The sequence below is a fragment of the Besnoitia besnoiti genome, chromosome I (genome assembly GCF_002563875.1).
Source record: "Besnoitia besnoiti strain Bb-Ger1 chromosome I, whole genome shotgun sequence".
Taxonomy (NCBI): Eukaryota; Apicomplexa; class Conoidasida; order Eucoccidiorida; family Sarcocystidae; genus Besnoitia; species Besnoitia besnoiti.
In genome coordinates this window covers 5,562,732-5,586,669 of record NC_042356.1, presented here as the reverse complement: position 1 = coordinate 5,586,669, position 23,938 = coordinate 5,562,732, and the positions used below count along the sequence as shown (strand labels likewise).

Below are 23,938 nucleotides of genomic sequence, written 5' to 3'. Positions count from 1 at the left end.
GGTGTGTACCAAACCGTGACAAAAACTGTGACACGACTTCCGTAGGCAACAGACAGCGCCCACGGAGCCCGTGTCTCCTTTACCGCGTTTCACATGAATCCCCTTCACGGCTTCCGCATGAACCCGTGAATAAATAAGCCTTGATGGACATCCAACCTCATTTTGTGCAGACTATCTTTGAGGCAAGCCACGAGTCGCCCGGATACGCGCCTACCGCTCCCTAAACACGGTGGCTTATGTCCGTTTGCATGACGTCCTCGTATCTACTCTGAAAAACCGGTTTTAGCGTCGCTCCTGCCCCCTCTAGTTCGAGTAGGCGGTGCGCAACGCCAGCTCCCCTGCTGGGCGCTCATCCGCAATCTCAACCGAAAGCGCAATACAGCCTCTGCGAGGTTCAGCTATCTCAAGCTGCAGGCCGGACGACATCACACACACGACTCGAAAGGATTGACACTGCGTGCCAGCAGTCGCACACCCGCCACCGCCACAGCCCGTCTTTCGCCGTTGCCCTCTCCGAACTCGCCTGACGACTGCCAGTGATCTGCACAACGCATGTGGGATAGAGCGCCGGGGTCTCTACGCGCAGCGCCTAGCCATGAAAGCCCTGCGACGCGGGAGCTGGGGTTGGCTCCCGGATTTTTGTTGGTGACGTCGCCTCAGTACAGACAAACGGCTTCCTCAGAATTTTTCTATAGAACGCCACCTTAGCGACCCCTGCCGGGGTCGCAGGCCAGGCTTCACTCACTTTGTCAGCTCAACTTTCCTCTCGCTGCTCGCGCTCGGCAGGCGCGGGCGAGCGCACACCCCGCTATGGCCCCCCCCCGCTACTGTTAGATTCCGACGCCCGCACCAGCTTCCGACTTTGCTTCTACCGTCCGCGTGACTTCTAGGCCGCAGACAAAGCATATCGCTGCCTCCCCCTCTCGAGTGTCCTCTGCCGAGCGGGCGGTAGACGGCGGCATTGCACGTCTGCCTCGTGACCACACGTGCTTGCCCTGGGTTGCGCCCGTATGCGCATTCTCTGCTGCCTCCCCTATTCCATCCGACTTTGGCGACTCGATGTGGAGTCACTCTCCCTCCGACCCCCCTCCCCCCCCCCCCAGCCTCTCCTCGCAGCCGTCGGTCTACTTACCAGCACGTGCTTCTCCCTTTCGTCTTCCGTCAGCACCCTTTGGCCTTTGAAGAGTGTAGTCAGCTCCGGGTGTTTTTCGAGGAGCTTCTTTTGAAGAAGCCGATCGACGAGGAGCTCGCAAGGCGTCGTGGAGACTCCACACACGGGGCACAGCCAGAGGTACTTTTTGCCGCGCGGCATCGAGAGCTGCGCTTCGTGCGCTTCGATTTTCTCCTTCGCAGCGTGCTTCAGCGCGAACCCACCCTTCAGAAAGAGGCGCTCCAACGTCACGTCCCAAAGCTCCTTCATCGCGCCTGCGGAACTGGCGGTCTGCCCTCCGCCGCGGGCAGGCTCAGGCTGCGTGTGGCGCTTCGCTGAGTCGAGCGCAATGCCGGATGCACTTCGCGCCATAGTCTCCCACAACGCGAGATTTCGCCACAAGTAAAGGCGAATCGAGAACGGGACTAAATGCTTGCACTGAACTGAGCAAACGAGGCAACTGCCTTCGTGCACCGCGCAGAGATGTTGCAGGCGCAGAACCCCGCGAAGAAGTGTGGGAAGTCCGACTGCCGGCGCCGCGGCCGCGGCAAAAGGAGAGACGGCGCGGCTCGCGTGTCGCGTCCACGTGAGCTCGTGCTGCAGAAGGTAGCGAATCTAAGAAGCAACACGCGACACACGCAGACTATACGCGACACGCTTGCCCCCATGCCGACGAAGCGCGATTTACACAGACACAGAAAACCGTGGGAGGGAAGCGAGAGGGCCGCATCAACCCTGCATACAGGGACGGAGGTCGGCGCTCACGCTTGGAGGCATACACTACATTGTGCCTGAGTGTTCCGCGGCATGCCAGAGGCCTGCGCCGTCCTCTGTGGCGCGACGTGTGACCTCGGTATGAGCCCCCGTTCCTCCTCTCTCTCCCGTCCATCGCGAGTCTAGACGCCCTATCCACTTCTCTGTCGGCGTCCATGTTGACTGGCACGGACTTCCTTTCTCATCCTGTTGCCTACACTCTCTGTGGAAACCCCACGTGCATACCCGCTCTCGTTGCATGGCGACTGCCCCCCCTGGGCGTGTTGAAGCGCGTTAAGTGCCTTGCGGGTCGACCCGCTGAGTGGGCGGTGTCCCCCTAAGACAGCCAGCGCGTGGATTTACGGTCCGCTGTCACTGCCAGATTCGCGTCATCGACCAGTTTCAACCCAAACCCTCCGCTCCTTCTCACCCAGAGCATCTGACGCGCGTCGCCCTTCTTCATCCCCGTTTCCCTCTGCACGCGCAGCCTCAGAAGATTCACGGACGCCGCTGACGAAAGAAAAGACGAAAAGGGCAGAACAGCCACTGGCAGCGATGCCGCAGGCGGCGCGAGTCCCGCGGGCAGCAGCGAGGCGGACAAGGGCAGCGAAGACGACAGCGGGGGCAACAGAACAAAGTGCGCTCTCGCAGATAGTCGTTGTCGAGGCGCACAAGCGGCCCGAAGAAAACAACAAACAGAAAGATTCTCTCAGGCGGCGTGGCGTGATGGATCTCTTTGTACGCAGTGAGAATGAAGCCAGAGAGATACGAACGCACTGAAAGACAAGTCGAAGACAGACGCAGCACTGACTGACGCGAGCCAGCACCGACAGAGAGGGCGAGAGACAGCGGCGGATGGGGCGGCCGTCGTCGCGGGCGGCAGAGGACCCCTCGACGAGGGCAAGTCAAAGGACAGGAGACGCACAGCACGAGCAACAGGAAACAGAGGAAGCCTGAGCGGCTCCGAGATGCAGACAACCAAGTTCCTGTGCCTGAGGTAACCCACCATCGGGCTGGACGCGTACACGCATGCCTGAAGAGCGCGCAGTGAAAGGCGGACGCAGGTCATGAGACTGCAGACAAGAGAATGAAAACGAAAAAGCGTGCTATCCGTAGGGGGCATTCTATATACACGTAAACGTAGCCAGATATATGTATATATATATATATATATATATATATTGATGGCTAGAGAGACAGAGATGTGGGGCGCGCAAGAGACGTGCCTATTGGTACGTGTCAGCGCAGCGGAGAGGCCGCGGCAGCGTCGAGAAAAGCCGAATCACCTCAACGACGTTCTTCCCAGGCCGCAGGGCGAGAGCGGACAGACGCCGTGTGACGTCGACAGGCATGCAGCCTGGTGAGGTGGATCGCCACTTCCACGTTCCGCCTTGCGGTTTCTGAAGATCCAAACAGACACATCTGTCACGATTGCATTCCGTCACCTAGATACCATCCCAACAAGGCGCGCCTGCCCATGAGCAGCAAATTGATCGACTGTATATCGTTCCTCCTCCACCTAGACATTTCTTGTACCCCCGACTACTCTTGTCAGAGTGCCTGCGTTTCACCCCCCTATTACCATCACGAACTCTCTTTACAACTGTTAATGTGCCGTCTACAAGAAATAGACGCTACACGTATGTCTATCTCCGCCGCTCCACCTATAAATATATATATATATATATATATATAGGTACACACAGAGACATCGGAACGAATGCATGCACATATAGCGTTTGTCTGGTAGCTGGCGGTTTCTGCCGCCTAGCATAGCCATTCACACTGCACGATCGACAAACAAACTAGATATTCGAGTATGCGACCGCATAAAACGAGGCAACGGTGCTGCCTCCTCTCATGCGCACACACGCCAACATATATATATATATATATACATATGTATGTGTATTCTTGTCAACCCACATACGGCCACGCCTGACCTGCGAGTACTACGCCATCCTTGTAGGCCGGCGCTGAGGCTATGGGTATGCATACGCTTGATAGATGTCCCCATGTTCGCTGACAACAGCGGATTCTGACATCAACGCCCCGTGAGTTCCAACTGGGCAACCACGCGTGCAGGCATTACCTCGGCGGAGGTTCGGTTAATTGAGGTAGCCATGCACAGAGGAAACTGCAAGTAAGGGTCGCTGTCCGTGTCTGTGGGATTCATATGGAATGAAGCCAGGTAACAGCCTTGTTCCTCTTCTGTGGACAGACTTCTCATGCGCTCCGAGGGGTTGGGGGCCCAGGCGCCTCCGTGCGCCCCTCCTGTCTCCGCCTCCCCACACCCCACAAAACTGGGCCCGCCCGCGTCTCTCTTGTCTCCGCCACCCACAAGGGGACACGAGCGCGGGGCTGGCGCCCGGCTCGCCGCGCGGCCTGACAGGATGTGCAAGGTCGGCACCTGCTGCATGTCTCGGCGGGTTCCCCATGAGGTGCGAAGCGCTGCGAAAAACGTTACCGAAGGAAAATACAACAAAACACGCGCGATGAAGCACCGAGTAGGACGGCGAACAACAGCGGAGCGGCGGCAGCGGCGAGGAGGATATTCGACAGCCATGTGCACTAACACCGCCGCAACGGCGAATACGACATAGCTGGGTTGCATCTGCGGTCCAGCTCTTAAGTTCAGACTCAACCTGCGCGACGATGTGCGCGTGGCAACCACGGTGCATCGCGAGGACGAAAGCGACAGCACACCAGCGCGGCAGTGGCAAATGCACACGGACACGCCGACGTTCCAGGCCCAAAGCTCTCGCGCCCGTTCTGAAGCCCCACCTGCTGCCAGTTCCTGTTCGGTGACAGGAAACCCTAACCGGCACAGCGACACGCGCCGAGACCGCGTTCGAACCGCTCCCTCCGCTTTGGCGGAAGAAGTGCGACACCAGTTGTCAGGCGGAGAGGCGGACGGCTGAGGAGCTGAGGAGGGAACAGAGGGGGAAGGGCACTGCGAGGACACAGAGACGGAGGCGTAGGGAGACGAAGTCGATGCGCACGCAGGCCCTGAAAAGGCCGACAGAGCCGACGAAGGCATCAATGCATGTTCGGAGAGCACCACCTGAGCCGCGACCGAGTGCGTGAAAGGCGCGGCCAGCGTGCGCGCGGCGCAGACGCGCGTGGGAAGCGGAAGCGGCGAGAGCTGAACGCAGAATGGAGGAGTGAGAAGAGCGGAACAAAAAGTACACCACGAGCGCCGGAAGGCAGAGAGGGAGGGGTGAAGGGATAAAAACGCCATAATCAGGCGAACTAGGCAAGCAGGCCAGCCGCCGCGCGAAGTGAAAACGTGCGAAGAAGAAAGAGAAAGAAGCGGGGCATACTGGCGCTGCCTACGAAGGCGAGAAGGCAGCCCGCAAGATACACAAGCGACGAGGGGCCGCTAGCGCATACGCGGCAGCCTCGGCGTTGATTCGAACCGAGCGGGAGAGACACAAGGGCGTCTCACCGCCAGGAGGAGCGTGCAGATGCCGCAGAGAAATCGCGGGCGGTCTGGCGCCAAACTCAGAGAAGTATGTGGAGCCATGTGCGTCTTGCTGCTTGGCAGCCAGATAGAGTCCTGCGGTGAGGACGCCGGCGAGAACGGAGGTTTCGTTCCGTCGCTGCTGTCCGCGCCATCAGCCGTTCCCGGGGCAGGGCCGCTCGACTCTGGGCTGCGCGGAGGACCCGCCGCGGAGACTCCGGGCAGGGCAGATCGGCCGGGGGCCGCGCCTGCAAACTCCAAAGAAGGCGACGCGCGAGCCGACTCGCAGGACGCCTCAGCCGCGCCTCCGGCAAGCGGAAGCGACAGCCGGCGACAGCCCGTGGCCGTGCTGAGAGCGGCGCCGTGGCGGCACGACTGGGACAGGAGAAACTCAGAAAGCAGAACCGACGGGGGAGACTGCCGCACGCACGACAGGAGAGACAGACACGCGAGGAAAGGCGGCGACCCGCACAGAGGCGCAAGCTGGGTGTGCGGTGGCGGCGGCGCCGACGCCGACGCCCCTTCCCTTCCAGAGTCCGAGGGCGGGACAGCCGACACGGCGAGCGCTGGCGTAGCGTAGCGAAGGAGACACTCCTGGACGACGGGCGACGGAAGAGGCGCTGCCGGCCGCAGCCGCGAAAGCGCAGGGACACAAGAGAGAGAGAGAGACGCCAGAGGCGGAGCATGCAGAGGCACAGAACCCGCCCGGTCGAGCCCCCACGAAGACGCCAGCGCAGGGTCTGCAGGACACTCTGGCACAGGAGAGCAGGAAGCTGGCTGCGGCCGCGAAGACGACGGAGACGCGGGCGGAGGAGATGCAGGCAACGCAGAAGGAAGGCGCTGAAACAGTCGGGAGGCAGAAGGAGACGGAGCGCCCGACGAAGCAGAACAAAGGACGACAGACGGCGCAGCGCATGCGATATGCCCCGACGGATAGGCCGTCAGAGGAAGCGCCGACGCAGACAGAGGAGCTGCAGCTGGGCATGCTGCAGAAGAAGAAAAAAAAGGCGAGGCCGAACGGCTCGGAGAGGTCGTCGAGGGAGACACAGTACAGGCAGAGGGTGGAGGGACGGCAGACGGCGTACACGGTGATACCGCAGAAGACTGCGGAGCGTGCAAAGACGAGCAGGACCCAGGGACAACAGACGACGAAGGAATCCACGACATCGACGGCAACGGGGGCGACGACGCAAGAGCATGAGGAGCAAGCGAAGGCCTCGCCGGCGGTGTGGGCAGCGGAGGTTGACCTGAAGCCTCGCGCGCGGCAAAGAGCGAAGAACGGCGCGACGCACACGTCGCCGCAGCAGGACACGCAGACGCGAGGCCCTCCACTGGCGCGGCTCCGGGGCGCGTCTGCGGCACGCGAGACGCGCCTGGGATCCAGCCGATAGGCATGGCGGCCTGGCGCACGCAAGGGCGGCTGAAGAGCTGCTCCGTCCCCTGCAGCAGCAGGCGGCGACGCACAATCGAGTCGTCTCCCGCCTGCTTCCTGTCCGGCTGTGCCATGCCCGCCGCGGGAGGGCCCGAGGCGCCGACGGTCTCAGGACAAGCAGCGGGAGCGGCCGCAGCGCTCGTGGAGAACGGCGACGCATGCGCGCCCGAGGGTGCCGCTGCAGGAGGGGCGGGGAACCAGCCGTCAAGGGAAGGGGACCGCGAGAGATTTGGCGTCCGAATCGCGGTTGGGGATATGCGCAGCCGCTTCGAGGAATCGCAGAGCCACGCGAGACTGCAGGCGTGACTCAGCTGCTTGCAGCAGCGGCAGGGGACCTGGTACAAGCGCCCAGAGAGTCGACCAGCCACAGCAGCGCGGTGAGAAACGACTCTCACGTGTGACCTGCACGACCGAACTCCGTTGCCCTGCGCCCCTGTCCCACAACGCGTCTTTTGTGTGTGTTGGCCCAAGCACGCAACAAGCTGCCTGGACTCAATCAGACTTGGACAGATATACATACATACATACATACATACATACATACATACATACATACATACATACATACATACATACATACATGCGCAAAGCTCCGCGTCAACCAGGGGGTAGGCATACACGCGCCCCCACTGACTGCAATCGTGCGGCCTGGAGTCTTTCTCGGATGGAGATAGCTAGCGGAGTGCACGCGCTGCAGGTCCCACACAGGACTGTGCCAAGCTGCGCTGGTCGAAACATGTGACCATTCCGCCTTCTTCACAGCGGACGAAGGCAGAACTCGAAGTTCTCTTACGCATGCGTCGACGCAGCCAAGGGCCTCGAGGAGGTCAGCCAGATCCTTGTGGACCGCGGGGAGATACGAGGCCTGGCGCACACACGAAAAAGACACAACTCCCCCAACGTCTGTACCACGCTTGCGTCCGTCGCTTCGCAGAACGCTTGCCTACATGCTCACACACGAAGGTGCACGCAATGCGCACGCGAGAAATCAACTTGGGCGCCGTGTCAGCACCAGCGCTCGGGCATATCTCCTTTTGAAAAAGCTCCAAGACTTCTGTATAAGCGGTTGAAATTACACAATAATCGGATTCCAATCGTTCTACAAGCTGAGCCCACTTTAAAACTGTATCCGCAAAATTGGCGCCAGAAACATCGCTGCTGCTTGAACAAATTTACGTTGTATGTCTAGCTCGTTTTCACAAGAGAAGATTTTTAGGCAATTCTGTTTTTGTGCTCGCTGGGCGCGGGCGCTCACCTGGAACGAACCGAGGCCGGCGCAGAAGCATCTGACAGAGACAGGGGGGGGCATGGCGCCGTGAGGGAGCCCTTTCTCGAATCCGCCTTTGGCGTTTTCGCAGTCGGCGCTCGCGCAAACACCGTCACTCCACGCGTGCGTCACACCCGCCGTTGCCGAAGGAACGCTCACTTGCAGTCCCAGAGGCACGCGGCGGGTCACGCGCGCGACTTCGCCGATGAATGCGGGGCGTGGCAGAACGAACGCTAGAATTTCCCTCGTCAGCAGCGTCATGGAGTCCATCGGCGGGACTGGGGAGGGCGCTCTGGGCCGCTTGCCGCGCTCGTCCGCCAGGCACTTCTTCCGCTTCGCGTCGCCTCCGACCGCATGCAGGGGACCTGTAGGCGTCGCCGCCGCGCGCTTGTGGCTTGTCGGCGCCGAAACAGAAGGCGGCAGCGGAGCGAACTGAGGCCGAGGAGCCGAAGCCTGCCGCGGGGCCGGGCGTGTCTCCCGTCGAGGCGCAGCTGCAGCGGCCGCGGTCGAGGCGCCGGCTGGTGGATCCCGAGGCGGAGTTCGCCTGCGCACCGAGGATTCGTCAGGCAGCCGCGGCCGCGCAGGCGGGGGAGACGGGGATGAAAGAGGTGCATGCGCCCCAGAGGGGCATGGAGACTTGCACTCGGCCGCCGGAGAGGCGGGTGACGCTGAAGGAAACCCGCAGGCCGCGGAAGGCGAGACACGCCCTGGGAGCGGCGGCGAAGCCGCGCACAAAGACGAAGACGAACCAGAGGAGTGCGGCAAGGCAGTAGGCAAAGGGCGCGCACCCACGCGCGCCGCGCCCGCCGTCTCCGCTGCAACGCCCGATGCAGACGCCAGCGGCAGAGGCCCAGCAGAGAGCGACGAGGACGACGGCGAACGCGAGCAGCCGGCGAAGGACGACTCCACGGAGAGGGACGCCGTAGCTGCGGACGGCGCCGCAGCCTCAACAACACAACACGTGCTCCCCCCCCCGGAAAGCGCGATGAAGATCGCCCGCGAGATAGAGAATGGACGCGACGCGCCAGGAGGCGGAGACGCCACTGACGGAGCAGCCGTACCCGCTGCAGATTTCGGCGAGGTGCGCGGCGTACCCTCGAGCGTCTCCGAAGCCTCGGAAGGCGCCTCGCCCTGCGGACGATGTGAGTCGTGCTTCCCCCCCCTGGCCTTGGAAGGCCTCGCCGAAGCCGCGGCGCAGCCCTGTGGTGAGGAGCGGGGTGGACGAAGCTGCGGCAGCCGGCAGGAAGACGGGGGACGACGCGTTTGAGGAAAACTCGCGCCGGTCGCGCTTCGCTCGTCCTCCCCCCGCGGCGGGCGGCGGCGCCGCAGCCGCGGCCTCCGCCGCCGCACCGCTGGTCTGCTGGGACTGGGCGACGGCGAGGAGTCGGAGAGACAGATGACGTCCCACGGAGAGGGAGAGGAGGCGCGAGGCGCGGAGGAGGCAGGCGCGCAGGAGGAAGACGCCGAAGGCGCGTCAGCGGCCGATGACGCAGCGACAAGCAAAGCAGGTACGCGCGGCGGAGACGCGCGAGACGACTCGGTGGGCGGCACCGGCGCCGCAGAGGCAGAGGCGCACGTGTCTTGAGTGTGCGTCACCGCCGAAGACGCCGAGGCGCCCGGGTGCGAAGACCGCGCAGACCTCGGCGACGGCGCAGACGCGCCCGACGCGAATGAACCCCTATAAGACCACGCGACGGAGGGCGGAATCGTACGAGAGGAGGCGCGCGGAGAGCTGGGCGGCGAGCGGAACGACGGCGATGAGTCGCGCGGGTAGTCGGATGGCGCGAAAGACGCCGGTCGCGGCGCACGAGTAGCGCAAAGAGTCTCCGCCTCCCCGCGTCCCTCGGGCCTCCTTCGGTCGCGGTCTGTGAACTGGGCGGCGCGCCAGTCTCTCTCAAGCCCTTCCTCATCGCTGCTGCGTCTGCGTCCCCCCTCGCAGTCTCTGCGCTCGGGTGAATCTCTCCGTCGGCCCCAGCTTCCTGGCGCTGCTCGGTCTCGTCGATCCATGAAAGGTGAACCGCCGCGAGGCGGCGACGTTGACGAGCGCGGACGCATATCCCTCGCGTTATCGCATCGCCGCCGGGGGGCGCTGCGAACCTCGGGGCTGCGCCGCTCCGAGTCGCCATGCGCTAAGGGGCCTCGCCGGCGTTCCTCCGCGGCCCTGTGTGCGTCGCGCGCCCTTCCGCTGTCGGGCTGCCCCCCCCGTCGATCCCCCTCGGGGAAGGCCAACCTCTCCTGCGAGGCGTCGCTGAGGCGTTGCTCTCCCCGGCAGTAGCTCGCAGGCTGCCCGTCCAACCGCCCTTCTCTCTCAGCTTCGCGTCGTTCCCACCAGGCCGCGTCTCTCTCTCTGTGCCAGATCTGAGCTCCGTGCGCCTCTCTACTGGCTTCGCCGCGCCCCCCGGCGCAAGCGTCCAGCGCATGCCCGCGCGGCTTGTCTGCAGCCTCGCACGTCGTCGGGGGCTCTAGGCGCCGCGCCGTCGCACTGCCGCGCCGTCGTTCAGCAGTTTCCGCCTTGTCGCTCTCGACTGGCGCGCCGGATCTCCGCAGCTCCGCACCGGGCCTCGAGGCCCCTCGCCCGTCGGGCACGCGGCCTGCAGGCGCACCAGCCTCCGGTCGCACCCGCCGATCTGTCTCTCGGTCTGCGTCATCGTCGCAGTCGCGCTTGCTGAAACGGGGCAGGAGGGCGAGGGGCCGGTGCGGCGCGAGTGCAGGGAGCGGCGGGGGGACCGGAGGCAGGGCCGCCGGCGACGGCGAAGGAATAAACCAGCTGTGAAGCGTTTTTTGCACTTCGCCCTCCTCACTAGGCCGCACCCAGCCCTCCTTCGTCAGGTCACACCGAACTATGGAGGACGGCAAGACGTCATCCTGCCTCTTCGCGCGGACGTGGATCTGTTGCGCGTCTCCCTCGCGTCCTCCGCAAGGCGTCGCGTCGCTCCAGCCGCCCGGTCTCGCACTCCACGGAGACTTCGCTAGCAAATCCGTGCACTTTGTGTCGCTGCACTTTCGGCCGGAGCCTCCTCCGGGCGAGTTGCCTCGCGGCTCTTTCTCAAGCCCCGAAGAATCCACACCACGCACATCGGGAAGCCGCGACGCATGCGCGTCCCTCTCGGCTGACGGGTGATCTGGGCCGCCCGCCGAGAACAACTGCTTTCCATCAATCGCGGGGTCGCAGCGACGTGAGCAGAGCTTGTCCTCTCCCGCGTGGATGAAGGCGCCTGGGGAATCCTTCTGAGCGTCGCTCTTGCTCCCAAAGGCCGCCGAAGAACTCGACCAGCCTACGGCTGCGGCGTCCTGTCCAAAGAATGCCTTGCGCCGCCGGAATGCGAGTCGTGACGACGCGGACGCGGCGAACCAGGCTTCGTTCGCTTCCCCCTCTCCCCCCTCGCCTTCGCCTCCTTTACCTCGAGGCTGCGGAGCCTGTACGTCGCGGGGGGACCGCTGCTTGGCCGCCAGTGTCGCACGGGGCACCTCACGAAGCGGGGGCGGCCTCCAGCAAGCCCCGCTGCGGAAGCTGATTAGAGCATCGTCGCGCAATTCCACCTCTCCGTCGCAGCACCCCTCGGGGTCATCCGTTTTGACAACTGAACACGGGTCTGATTCGATGCTGCTGCCCGCCCGAGTGCCCGGCTCGCTTGGCGTCTCCTGCCCCCCCGCCGGAGCCTCGCCTTCACTCCCTCGCCCTCCCTTCCAAAATGTCTCGGGCTCTTCCTGCCTGTGCGCCAGCGCATCTGAGTCACCGCCTCGGCCTCCCGCATGCGACGAGGAGGTGTGCTCGCCTTCGTGTGCTGAAGACAGAGAGGGCTCCTCCTTCGCGGGAACAAGCGGCCGAGTCCAGAGCGGCGAGAGTGCCGGAGAAGGCGCGTCTCCTAAAGACGCCCTCTCAAACGTCTCCGCCGGAGCCGGATGACGGGACGAGTCGCAGGGTTCCTGGCGCGTCTCTTCCCCCGCGTGCGCGACGGCCGCCGGTGTGGCGCCGTCGTCATGCGACTCGCCGGATACGCCTCCAGACCCTTCCGAGCGCCGCGGAGACGCTGCGGTCGCCGTCTCGTTGAGAAAAAACTCCCTCCGCCGACGAAGTGGGGAACGCGACAGAGCCAGCGCCTCTGCGTCGCTCCCGCGCTCGATGCGTCCAGCCTTTTGCCCGCCTGTGCCTCCTCTGGACGCGCGGCAGGCGATTGAAGGAACTTGCGGAGAACCTGGAGCGTCGCAGTGCGGCGGCGGCGGCGGCCCACTCAGGCCCGAAGCCGAGACACCTGCGGCGGCCTCGCCCCTCGAGCCGGCGGACTGCTGCGCACGCGCAGCGGCATCTGCGGGAGATTTCATGAAGAAAGAAGACGGAAACGTTGGCTCCTTGAATCCACCCTTTGCGTCGCCTCCCGCAGAGGCCGCCTCCTTTCCAAAGAGCCCAGGGCCTTCGCCGGCGTCTTTCACGCCGCGCTCGGCCCCTCCCGCGTCCAGCCGGCTTTCTGCAGGCGGTGCGGGCGCGGCACACGAAGCGTCGCAGGAGCAGGTCACAGCGACATCACGTGCCGCCATTTCGGCGGGGAAGGCAACACTCTCTGCGTTCAGGGGCGAAGGCCAGACAGAGGAGATCGCGGGAGTGCACGACGACGCCAGCGCGGGCTCGTCGTCCTGCACAAACTCGGGTGTCTCCGCCGACCCCGGCCGCCTCTCGTCGTGGCTTTCGTCGCTCAAGCAGATGACGGGAGGCGCCGGTTCTCGGCCGCTCTCCTCTGCTTCCGGAGAGGCACACTCGACGACGAGCGGAGACGCGTCCTCCGGTCCCTCCGGAAGAAGCGAAGTCTCCTCTTCCCGCGAAGCGGAGAGACGCGCGGACCCCCTGAGTCTCAACTTTTCATCTCCATGCGTCGGATCAGCACCCCCGTCACGCTGGCAGCTGCGCTCGCTGCCTGGCTCCGCGCGAGGAGCCGCGGGAGTGAGCGCTGGCAACGAGGGCGCCGAGGCCGGCGAGGGCAGCGACGACAAAGCCCGCGACGGCGCCGAAGAGGCGGAGGCGGTGCACGGACTCGCTAGAGACAGCTTGCGCACCAAAAGAATTGCCTGCAGGTCGAGTTCATCTTGTCTGCGCATCTGCGCCTTCTCCTCTTCGTCCTCGTCGTCCGAAGCCCAAACGAAGAAGGGCGACTCGCGCGCGAGGCCGCACGCCAGCCGCACACCGAAGGTCTCCGCCCGCCGATACAGGTAGTCGCTTATAAGACGCTCAGCCTTGCGCCTGAAAGCAAACGCGGCGCCTCCCACAAGCCGATATACGAGTTCCAGGCAGGCGGAAAGTCACAGATATGTGTCTACGAGTCCGTGCCGAGAGACGCGCATAAATACATAGACATCTGCGTGCGCGCATGCACACGAAAGCACGCGCGCGCCGCGTCACACGAAGACGACAGGCAGATCCAAAGGCAGAGAGGCCGGAAGGACCTCGCCGGGGCTTCCACGTACTTTTCTCGCGCCTGCATGCATGTATATATATATATATATATATATATATATATATACGTATATATGGAGTTGCTGGCTATCGGGCGTACCGGAAGTAGGGCGAGGAGATGTTCTCGAGAGGCTCCCACGTGTTGGCGTCGTGGGGATAGCCGTCCCACTTAATCAACACATAGAAAATGCCCCCTTCGCGCAACTCGCACTTCAGCACGTCCTCAACATCGTACTCCTGGTCGCCATTCTCGCCCTAAAGGGAAGCAGAAAGAGGAGTACAGTGATAAACTCGCGAAGCGCAGAACAGGTAGATTTTCAGGTCATGCGTGCTGAGCTCTCCTCCAGCAGGCCGAATGGGGAAGTCGGGGGCCGAGGGGGTGGAGGACGGGTCAGGGGCGAGGTGGGAGGGCGGAAAGGGACCATCGCCTCTAGGCTGTGTAAGGGGGATGAAAGCCTCATCCCTTAAACAGTGACACCACCAGAAGTATGCACACAGATGCATGCCCATGCCAATCACTTCTTTGCTTCTCAAACCTGAATCTCTCCGCGACAGTGCTCACGAAAACCGTAAGACTGCGACTGACTGGCAGCCACCTCTGCGTGCCCGCCGCCACAGACTGCACGAGTATATAACTGTGCATAGGGTACATTTTTACACCGACTCGATCCTTCGGATAGGCGCGGGTCTTACTGTTCGGTGGTAGTCTGCGTGCTGGTTCGAATCTGTATTATGGGGCGTGTCCATCACGTCGTCTGCGTCAGGGAGCCGAGCTGGGGCGCGCGCCTGCGAAGCCGGATTCAGTCTTTTCTCTCGCCTTTCGCCCCGCCGGCGTTTGCCGCCTCCTGCCACCATGGCCCGGAGGAGAAGTTTTCCGCATCCACAAAGCGAGGAAGATGCAGGGAGGAGGGGCTACCGCGGAGGGCGCCGCGCAACGCCGTGTGCGAAACGAGAGACAACCGCGAAATACTAGGGAAAAAGGTGCGGACGCCAGCAGGTGAGACGAGACAGGGCGGAGAAGCGGAGCATCAAGTCGGAGAAGTGGAAAACACACTTCGAGGTGGATGGACGGTCAGGGAATGGACCAGAAACGACAGCGAGGCAAGTTCAGAGACTGGTATCTCGACGCACTCGATGTGCCTCGTGGCCCCATCGCGGCAGACAAGCGGCAGAACGGAACGTACTCAAAATGATGGCTCCTGCATTAACCTGCCACAAACACACCAAGCGAAATGAGTGCGACAATCCTAAAAGAGAGGGGTCCCCGAAAACGATGAGCACAAAGAAAAAACCCGAGGAATGCGCGCTAGCTCCTCCTGTCTTGCTCGATAGCTTGTTTTGGAACTCGTCGGTAGCTGTGGAAACATGCCCAATCGTGCGCTCGAGCAAAGCAGGCTCCCTTGGTCTTGCACAAAAAGAAAAGCATTCGGCTTATATACGAACAAAGACAGCGATTGGCCGTCCAGCCAGCACATACGGCAGTGTATGTGTACACCCGACAGCCAACCAGAACGACTCACTTTCCACTCATAAAGAAGCGGTTTTTTCTCGAGATTGTCTGTGCAGAGGGCGCAGCTTTGAGCGAACACTCCTATCTATCACTCAATCCATAAAGTGCATTAATATCTGCACCGGCAGGTAGAAGCCTCGATCGCCAGCAAAGGGAGAACAGGAGGGTGACATCGAGCAACGCCAAGACCCAAAGAGACCTCATAGAGAACTGGGAAAACCGTGAATTGAAGCCAGGACGCTGCCTTCCCTGGAATATTATTTTTGCCGAGCTTTCTTATCGTCTTCCCTGCGTTTTGCGTCACTCGCCTCCGTCGCTGCCGTTTGGCTGCTGTCTTGCCTGTTCAAGCCTCGAGACTTCCGTTACAGGCCTGGTCTCGCTGCCCGTCCTCTTCTCCCGTCTGTCTTTTTTCTAGCAGGTCCGCGAACTGTCCGGAAAAGTTGTTTCACAACGCCGCCATTGTTGTTTTTCCGTGGTGGACGTTTTTTTTTTCGAGATGTAGTACATTTTTCGTCCCTCTTCGCATGTCGCCGGCCTATGCGCGTCCTGCCGCTACCTTGACAAAATCCGATTCTCTCTCCCGTGCTCTCGTTTCTTGTTCTCCGGTACTCCATCTGCTTTGCCTTCTTTTTCTGTGCGTCGCAGTCTGCACATTTCTGCGCGCAGGCGCGGCCAGATCCCGACTCTCGCTTTTATCTGGACCGGTCTCCCGAGCTGGTTCGTTCGCCGGCTCATTCTGTTGACTCCGCGTATCACGTCCGGCTGTCTCTGATCTCTCTCGTCTAACTCCATTCTGGACGCGCGCTATGTTCTCTCCCGCGCCGCCACCGTGATGATGGAGTCTCATCCTCTCTATTCTTGTCCCCTCTTCTCTCCTCGAGTCCTTCACCTCCCTTCTCTGGCGGCTTTACGCCTCCCGTCCCGCCGGAACTCGCGCAAGTAGCCGGCGAGCCCCTGTCTGTTTTGCATCTCGCTCCGAGTCGCTACCTCGGAATTTCTTCTTGTCTTCCTCTCTGGCGTGCCGTCTCGTTTTCCTGCCGATATGGAGTCTCCCGTGCCGCCTTCGCCCAAGTTGGAGACTCCTGCGAGCTCGCAGAGACCTTCAGATGCCGACAGCTCTGTCCCTCTGCCGCAGCCCACGAGTCCTGAGAGGGGACCACAAAACCCGCCGCTACTCTCGTCGTCGCCCGCCGCCGTCCCTGGTGAGCAGAGCACGCAAGGACGAAGCAAGGGGGCGATGTGGGGAAGGGGAAGGGAGGAGGGAAGCGCGCATGGAGAGAGAAGGGCGCGATGGAGAGAGAGAGTTAGCAGGGCTGGGAAGGGCCTCTGTTTTAATCGGCAAGACGACGAGGTGGGCGGCATGCCTCGTAGCGACGACGGGACTAGAGCGAAGCTCTACACTGAAGCAGATACGAAAATGCGAGCCGAAGAAAGTGGAGAGTTGGAGGCATTGGGCCTCCTTGTCGAGGAGACTCGCACGCGGATGGCCAGGACGTCGAAGAAGCTGCGCCGGCGTTTTTGGGGTGCATCCTCGGTCAAAGGCGGGCGAGGGGGCAGGGGAAAGGGGTGGAGTGAGACGAATGACGGCGTAGGAGGTGGTTTTCACCCTTCGGTCTCTGCGCAGATATACTGAGACACTGATATATAGCATCACCCACGCGATGTACGTGAACTCCGCATCCGTAGTAAAAGTGTTTACGCAGCGATTCACGTATCTGTGGAAGGGAGAAGATACGAGTCGTTTCCGCGAAGGGGGGCGAAGGTCAAGCGAGTGCGGCTGGGTCGCGGAAGCATGCCAGCTAACTTTGTGTTGCTCTCTATCTTCTGCGCCTTCAGATGGAAGCAGTGCGGCGGGACAGAGAGGGGGTAAGTTCCTCCTTCCTCCCCTTGGAAGATTACTCTCCTGTGTATCTTTGTGGAACTTTTTCCGTGCCCCTCTCTTACGCGTCGTCTTCTCCAGGCAATTGCCGCAGCATTTCTCGTCGTGGGCTGCAATTCGCTTGCATATCCGCTGGCGCCTCTGCGAGTGCGACATCTCGCCATGAGTGTCTCTGTGTAAAGGGCCTAGGCCTCCTTCTCTGCTGTCGCACGTCGAATCCTGGCTGTCGCATTGGCGGCTATCCTGCATGGGTTAAGCCTTAGCGCTTATATGCGCGTGTGCCTTCTTTCCTCTCGCTGTCAACGCCTACCAGCGGCGTAGGGATCAACCTGGGCGTCTGTGGAGCGGCATAAGTCTTTCGGAGTGCGGGAGTGCGCAGTGACTTTTTCTAGCATAGTTCAAGAGTTGCACACAGCGGTTTTCAGGTGGAGGTATACTGCAGTCGCCTTGGTGGGTCGCGTCTCTCTTTGATGTTGGTGCATGCGTGTATGTGAGCATACGCCTGTTTTTTCATGTGCATGTTCTCCACGTCGCGTTGTGCGCAGCTGTGTCAACGCATGCCGGGAAGCCTTCCACGTGCGAGGGCATGCAACGCTGATTGCGTTTGCACTGTTTCCTGCGCGTTTCTCAGAGAAGGATGGAAGGCCGACGCAGCGGTTCACGCTCTCGGAGGCGGCGGAGGAGATCAAGCGCCTCCGCCGGCTCGCCCGCCAAAACAAGCAGGACTTGCAGAAGAAAGACGAAGAGCGCGTGGCCCTGGAGGGTGCCATCAGCGGGCTCCAGATGCAGATCAAGAAACTGAATCGCGAGGTCGACGCCGCAGAGAACAAGACCAGAGAGAAAGAAAGAGAAATCAACGACCTGAAGACGGAAGTCCAAACCCTAAACTCGCACCTCGACGTACGTTAGACACGAGGCGCCGAATTTCCCAAACGTGATTCGGTTTCGAGGCGCATCGATGCCTTGAACGCGAAAAACATGCAGGCCCTGCATACGCTCCCTCGGCTCTCCTTACGAGGCGGAGCCCTGCACTGCTGTCACGGCTCGCTCCACTCTTCTGTGTCCGTCCATCGCCGCATGCCGCGTGGGCAAGTCTATGCACACGTGCTGTCGCTCTTCGCGGGTCCGGCGGGTTTTCACTCCACGCCGCGAGATTTTCCGCCCGGAGCTTCTCATCGTCTGCCGCTGACTCGTATAGCACCAGTTTCCGCAGTGTCTCATGTCGAAGCACCAGACTGGGAGGCGGCGACTGTTGAGGGTCAGCGTCTGTTTCTCAACGCATCGGGCTCGTGCAGGCGGCTCGTCCCGCCTCGGTTTCGAAATATGCGTGTCTTTTCTGGTGCTTTCCTTCTCAGGAAGCAGTGGAAGACCTGCGCGTGCTGCAGGCGACGTCACTGCCGCTGAACGAAGCGCGGAAGCTCACGTATAAAGCCCTGCGGAAGGGCCGCGCGCTGGAGTGTCTTGGCGAGCTCTTCTGCCGCAACACGGTGACCAACAAGATGGTTCGCGAAGGTGTGCAGACAGACAGAGGGTCGAGCGCCGCGTCTCCTCGCAATGAAATGGGGCGCTTGCCACGACGCACGCGAACTCACCCTCCATTTGCTTTTTCGACTTCGCTGCGAGAGCTCTGCTTTCCTCGAGGCCGCATGCGACAGCGCACGTCGACTGCATGCGCGTAAATATAGTTACTTTCGTTTTTATCTATGTATGCGCGCGTGGTGGTGTCGTGACTTTTGTGTGCATGTGGTGTGTGTCGTGCGGGCTCGCCACGTTTCTGTGCGGTGAGTTCGCCGTTTCCTGTTGCTTTGGTGCACTTGAGGCGTGTCTCCATCTGAGGCATCGTGAGCTTTCTGGCTTGCCAGCAGACATATAGCATACGCCTAGCCTAAGTCCTTCGCCGTTTTGCTGTCATCCATTTCCCGTTTGCGCTGGGCTTCTGCGTGTGTTTCTTGTTTAGGATTCAACGCGCTGGTCGAGAACGCCCTAGGCGTCCAGCATCTCGCCTATCGAGCCGAGCATGGCGTCGGACCGGGCGTGCATGCAGCCGTGGACGCCCAGCTGCGGCTGTTTCGCCAGGAACAGCTGCTGCTTCTCGCAGAGAACGAGCGGCTCGCCACTGAGGTGAGAACTGCAGGCCGGGGAGACCTCGCAGAGAGCGCCTGAGGTCCGCGCCGGGGTCGTGAGACGCGCGGCGACGCCTGTCGGAGCCCTGTTGGCGACGTAGGGTCCAGAGAAACGCGACAGCATCGACGTCCACAGGGCCTTCGCCCAAGTTGTTATGATTACATGTACGAATGCATGCAGATGTTCGCAGTCAATTGTGGTAATGGTTTACTATCGATAATTACGCGTGAAATCAATTTTCATAAAATGTCTATTTTAAAAAAATGTACTGACACCCAGTAAATATTACTTTTGGGGACGAATTCTATTTAAACATTCAAATTCAAACCGTTGTGACTGTCTTCATAATAATATGGGGTGAGACTCTCCCCTTTGTTTAGGCTCTTGCGTCTGTCTGTTCAGCTGAAAGAAGTTCAGGGCTCGCTCCTGAAGAGACACATGTCTCTAGAGCTCCTCGCTGACGCCTCCGCAGAAGAGGGAGGTCCGCCCAGTCCGGTAGGGACGATTGAGCTCGACGCTTGCGCCTACGTCTCTTCCTCTGCGCTGCTTCTTTTCAACGCTTTCTTGCGTCTCGCCAGCCGCTTAACTCCGCGCCGCGATGCTCGTGACGTCTCAGACGGGCTGCGGCTGATGCGGATGCATGCGATTTTTTTCTCGCTTACAGTCGCCGGGGGCCCTTGGCTTTCGCGCTCAGGCGTTGCGCGGTCAGAATGTTTCGTCCGCGTCTTTCCAGTGTAATATGTTGGACGTCTCTCCGTGCATTGTGGACAAACTCACTCTCTCGCTGGAGCCTTTTTGAGTTGGTTCATGTCTTTCTGTAAAAATCCTCTATTCCGCGCTTTTAACAGAGTCAGGCGGAGGAGAAGACAGACGGCGGCGTGAGCGACCAGGAGAAAGCAATTATCACAAAGAAAGGTGAGTCTCAAGAGGAGGCACGATTGCCATCGTTTCCTTGGCATGCACACCCTTCATTTTCGCCTTTTGTCGAGCCAGCTCTACTTATATACTGTATATATACATATATAGGGATGCACATGCATGCAAAATCATATTTTTGTATTTACATAAATATAGATAGAAACGTATAGATGGGTAGGCATATGATTTGCGCATCCTGCGCAGTTCTGCCTCTGCATGTCGAATAATCTATTCATATGTAGTGACGCGCGCGAGCACATGTATCCACAACTGCGACGCCGGTGGCGCGTCGCGCGTCGCACGCGTGGCTGTGTTTTCCCTTTCGGCGCCGCTGGCAAGCCGGGTGAGGCGCTGGAGTCTGCGGCCTTAAGTTCCTTCGCCTCGCCGCACGGGGGTGCCTTTGTGGTGCTTTGTCCAGACTCCAAGTTGGAGAAGACGCCCTCCAAGCAGCGGAAACTGCGGCGGACGATCGTCAGCGCCAGCGCACACCTTGTACATGCGATTGTGAAGCAGGCGCAGGCGCGCCTTCTCCACTGGGGCTTGCGGAAGTAAGGATGCTCATCCGTTTAGCGGCTGCGTGGATGTCCAGGCCTCGCGCGGCGTAGCTGGGTCCGTCTCCTGCCTCGCTGCTGTCTGGGGTGCTGGGAGAGGACGCGCCTCCGCCTGCGTGTATCTCGACTGCAGCGGCTGCGCCTGTGCGGTACGGCTCGGGCGAACGTTGGGATGTGCAGAAAGAGCTCTCCAATCTCGAGTGCACGCGTTTCACCGCGCAGCTGCCTCCTGTGGAAACGTGAGGGCTTGTCCACAGGGAGCTGAAGAGGGCGGGTGTCTCGAGTTCTTCCGTCGACCGCGACTTTTCTCCGGGTTTTCGCATGTCTGCAGACAGACGCGCAGACCTCTGCGTGTTCGCGTCGCTCGCAGCAGACGCGCACACAAGCATGCGTATTTATCTATATATATGTTTGTATGTGTATATATTTATATATGTTTAGATATACATAGATCTGTGTGTTTAGATATATGTGTATTTTTAGATATATATACCTGTATGTTTAGACATATACACATGTACATGTACATTTATGCATGTGGAGAGGCGTGAGCCCCGTTAGCCGGGAGGGAGAACTGTGTGTGTTTACGCCTCTACAGGAGTCCAGCCTTCGATGCAGGTTGCCCCCGGTTTGCCTGGTGCCTGCAGACTGGCGTGTTACGCGGCGCACGAAACAAACACGCTGATCGCGAGGGTCGCGCTGGAAAACGAAAAAGCAAAGCTGAACAACGTGCGAATCGTCCTCGGCGCGAAGCTCCTCCGCGTCTGCATTCAGTGAGTGCGTTCCTGTTTCCGCAGGCACGATCGCGGTCGTCTTCTTCACGTTCAGTCCGCGACAGATCCAGACTCGTCTATGCAGACATACGTTTAATATGTATGGTATGTTGGTACGTAGGTATGTCTGTATGGAGATATGCCCATGTGCTAGTGGATGGCTAGATGTACGTGTGCGTACCACGCCGCTTGCGTTTGTGTGTGTTTTCTTCTGCTTCTTCGATTTCCTCTGTGTTCCTCCTCCCTCGGCGGCCATGTCAATCCCCGTCCTTTCTTCTTAAGCTCTCGCGCGGTTGCGTCCGCTGCGGTCTCAACTCGAGTTTTGCCTCTCTTATGGATCTTTTTTTGCGCGTCTTTTTGTCTCTCTTCTGGGCGCAGAGCTTCCGTGCGAAAGCGAGAAGAAGAAGGTTTTTACCGTCTCTTGGTCAACAGCGCGTTCAAGTCTGAGCAGAAACCTCCAGAGGAGGTCTCGACTTTAGTTCGGAATCCGTTCCATGCTTTCCCACTTTACCCCCCACGTGAGTCGCCGTGCGAAGTGCCCTTTGTATGTCGCTCAGACTGGGCGTGTGAATCCGTCGGGCCTCTCTTGGTGCCTCATGAGACCTACCACCTGGGTGCCTCCAGTATTCTCGTTTGTAGGCGCTCCGCAGTTTTTGGAGTGCGCGTTTTTTCGGTTGCTTCGTCTTCTACGCACACCCGTTGCAGGCGTCCGCTTCCAGGTTTTTTTCGCATTCATCTGCGCTAGAATCGGTGGCGACAGTGTTGCGTGCATACCCCCGGACAAGCCTTATACAACAGTAGTGACAGGCAGACGCCTTCGGCCCCCCTGCAGCTCTCTGGCATTCACTGCCAGCTTCCCGTGTGTCTCGAGAACTGCTTTCTCGCATGAAGTCCACCGTGTGCGCGGGCGTCGTTGAGCCGAGTATCGGCGAGTCAAAGTCTGCGCACGCCTAGCAGGCGTCTGCTGGCGAGCGACAGCCTCGCCGCCGGTTGGGGCGCAGCGCAGGTGATACACAGTAGTGCAAAGTCGCAAGTCTGATGTCTCTTTGCTTGCGTGTGAGTTGTCTTTTTCAGCGCCAGGTGCCCATCCGATGCCGGGCGCTGGGCCCGTGCTGGCCCAAGACCCCTACGTGAATCTGCCCGCGGACGCAGGGTCTCCAGGCCAACTGCCCCCGTTCGTCTGCCAGCCGTACTACTACGGCAGACTGCCGAGCGCGCAGACGCAGCGCCGCGGAAATGTCTACTTCGCAGCCCCTCCGCCGGCCTCCGCGGGACAAACCGAGCTGAAGCTCCAGGCGCTGAGGCGAACAGCAGGCGTCGAGGTAGGCAGGTCCAGCCGACGCGGGTGTGGCGTCCACGGACGCGAGAGAAAAGCAGAGGCAATCGAGATATGACACCTGCGTTGAGGGCGGCGGGCGACCCTAGGGACAGGCGCGGCGGCGACGCGCAGCGGCAGCAAAGAGCCGAGCCTCTTGGGAGCCTGCCAGCAACCGACAAAAGACAAGCTACGTCGCGTGTTCTTCGATGGCTTTCAGTGATGTCAACGTCGTTTTTTCCGCGTTTGTTTTTCCTTTTCTCCTTCTTTCAGCCCGTGTATCGTCCGCGCCCAGAGCTCTCGACGCTAGGCACGCCGGTGCCCGATCCTGCAGGCAGCCGAGAGAAATTTTTCTCGGGCTTGCCCGGCGCAGATCCCAAGACTGAGGCGAGGCATCGGCGCGCAGAACTGCGCGGCGCTCTTCTGGTGCCGAGGTAAGTGTGTGGAGAGATTCGGCGCAGAGGCAGGGTCTGCACGGAGCCTGCGGGGACGCCGAGGCGCTGGGACGGCAGGGTCAGGGTCGTAAAGCAGCTGTACGGGGGCAGGCAGGAAGACTTATGAGAGTGGATAGGAGTGGAAAAAGGAAGAGGGGGGGGCAGACAGTAGTGTGTTCGCTTGTTTCTGAAGTCGCGTGCGAAACGAGCGCCTGCTTTGCGCCAAGAGAAACGAGAAGGCTCGCGCAACTAGAGACGAGGCGTTCGCTCAGCACGCTGTGGGGTCGCACACGGGTCTAGAGACAGGGGCGACAGACTTCTAGCCTTGCTGCGTTTTCTTCTCAGCGCGGCGCCGGACGACACGCGCTTGACCGCCGCACAAATGAACGATATGTATATCGACATGCTCCTAGATGAAGTCGACCAGAGGAACCGGAATTAACGTCGAGAAGCAGGCGGAGCGCAGAGATGATCCAGGGGGAGCTGCTGGCGTCTTCTCGCTTGTCACGCGCGGTCTCGGGTCGGCACGCATTTTTATCGGTTGCGTTCGTTCGCCGCAGCTGTGAGGTGTCGCGCTTGCGGATTCTCGGAGCAGCGAAGTCAGGTGGTTGGTTATCTCTGTCTTCGTTCGTTTCCGGTCGGTCCTGCGTCAGAGTGCCCTTCGTTTTCATACACGTTCGGGGGGAAGGCCGCGTGACTGCCCGAGCAGGTTGAGTGAGTCTTCTTCCTCCTTCGGCCGTAGGAGCCCCCCCAGCGTCTCGTTCGCTCGCATCGTTTCTGTTCCTCGTTCTCTCCCTGGCTCTCTTCACGCGGAGCCTGCAGCTCGCGTCGGGCTCTTTTTTGTCGCCGGGGCGGAGACGCAGAAGGAGCTCGCTTCGGGTGTAGTGCATCCGTGGGTGCGCTCCTCGTCACGCGGCGGTGGA

At 60.7% G+C, this 23,938-nt stretch overlaps 2 protein-coding genes across 2 annotated transcripts; one reads left to right on the top strand and one right to left on the bottom strand.

Moving 5' to 3' along the window:
- Positions 1-303: 303 nt before the first annotated feature.
- On the bottom strand, positions 304-14,366 carry BESB_007920 (uncharacterized protein; the record flags this gene model as incomplete). The annotated part of the gene is made up of 11 exons (XM_029359546.1): positions 304-408; positions 1,133-1,765; positions 2,334-2,413; positions 2,910-2,976; positions 3,996-4,354; positions 4,688-5,048; positions 5,352-7,133; positions 7,592-7,663; positions 8,054-13,298; positions 13,612-13,766; positions 14,205-14,366. 11 exons carry the CDS (start codon positions 14,364-14,366, stop codon positions 304-306), a joined length of 9,021 nt encoding a protein of 3,006 aa, XP_029222459.1.
- Positions 14,367-16,063: 1,697 nt separating this feature from the next.
- Positions 16,064-23,457, top strand: BESB_007910 (uncharacterized protein; the record flags this gene model as incomplete). The annotated part of the gene is made up of 13 exons (XM_029359545.1): positions 16,064-16,592; positions 16,858-16,887; positions 17,532-17,800; positions 18,256-18,412; positions 18,858-19,021; positions 19,427-19,519; positions 19,873-19,939; positions 20,361-20,490; positions 21,141-21,266; positions 21,645-21,784; positions 22,341-22,588; positions 22,855-23,015; positions 23,361-23,457. The coding sequence occupies 13 exons, from the start codon at positions 16,064-16,066 to the stop codon at positions 23,455-23,457; spliced, it is 2,211 nt and encodes a 736-aa protein (XP_029222458.1).
- Between the last annotated feature and the right edge of the window lie 481 nt (positions 23,458-23,938).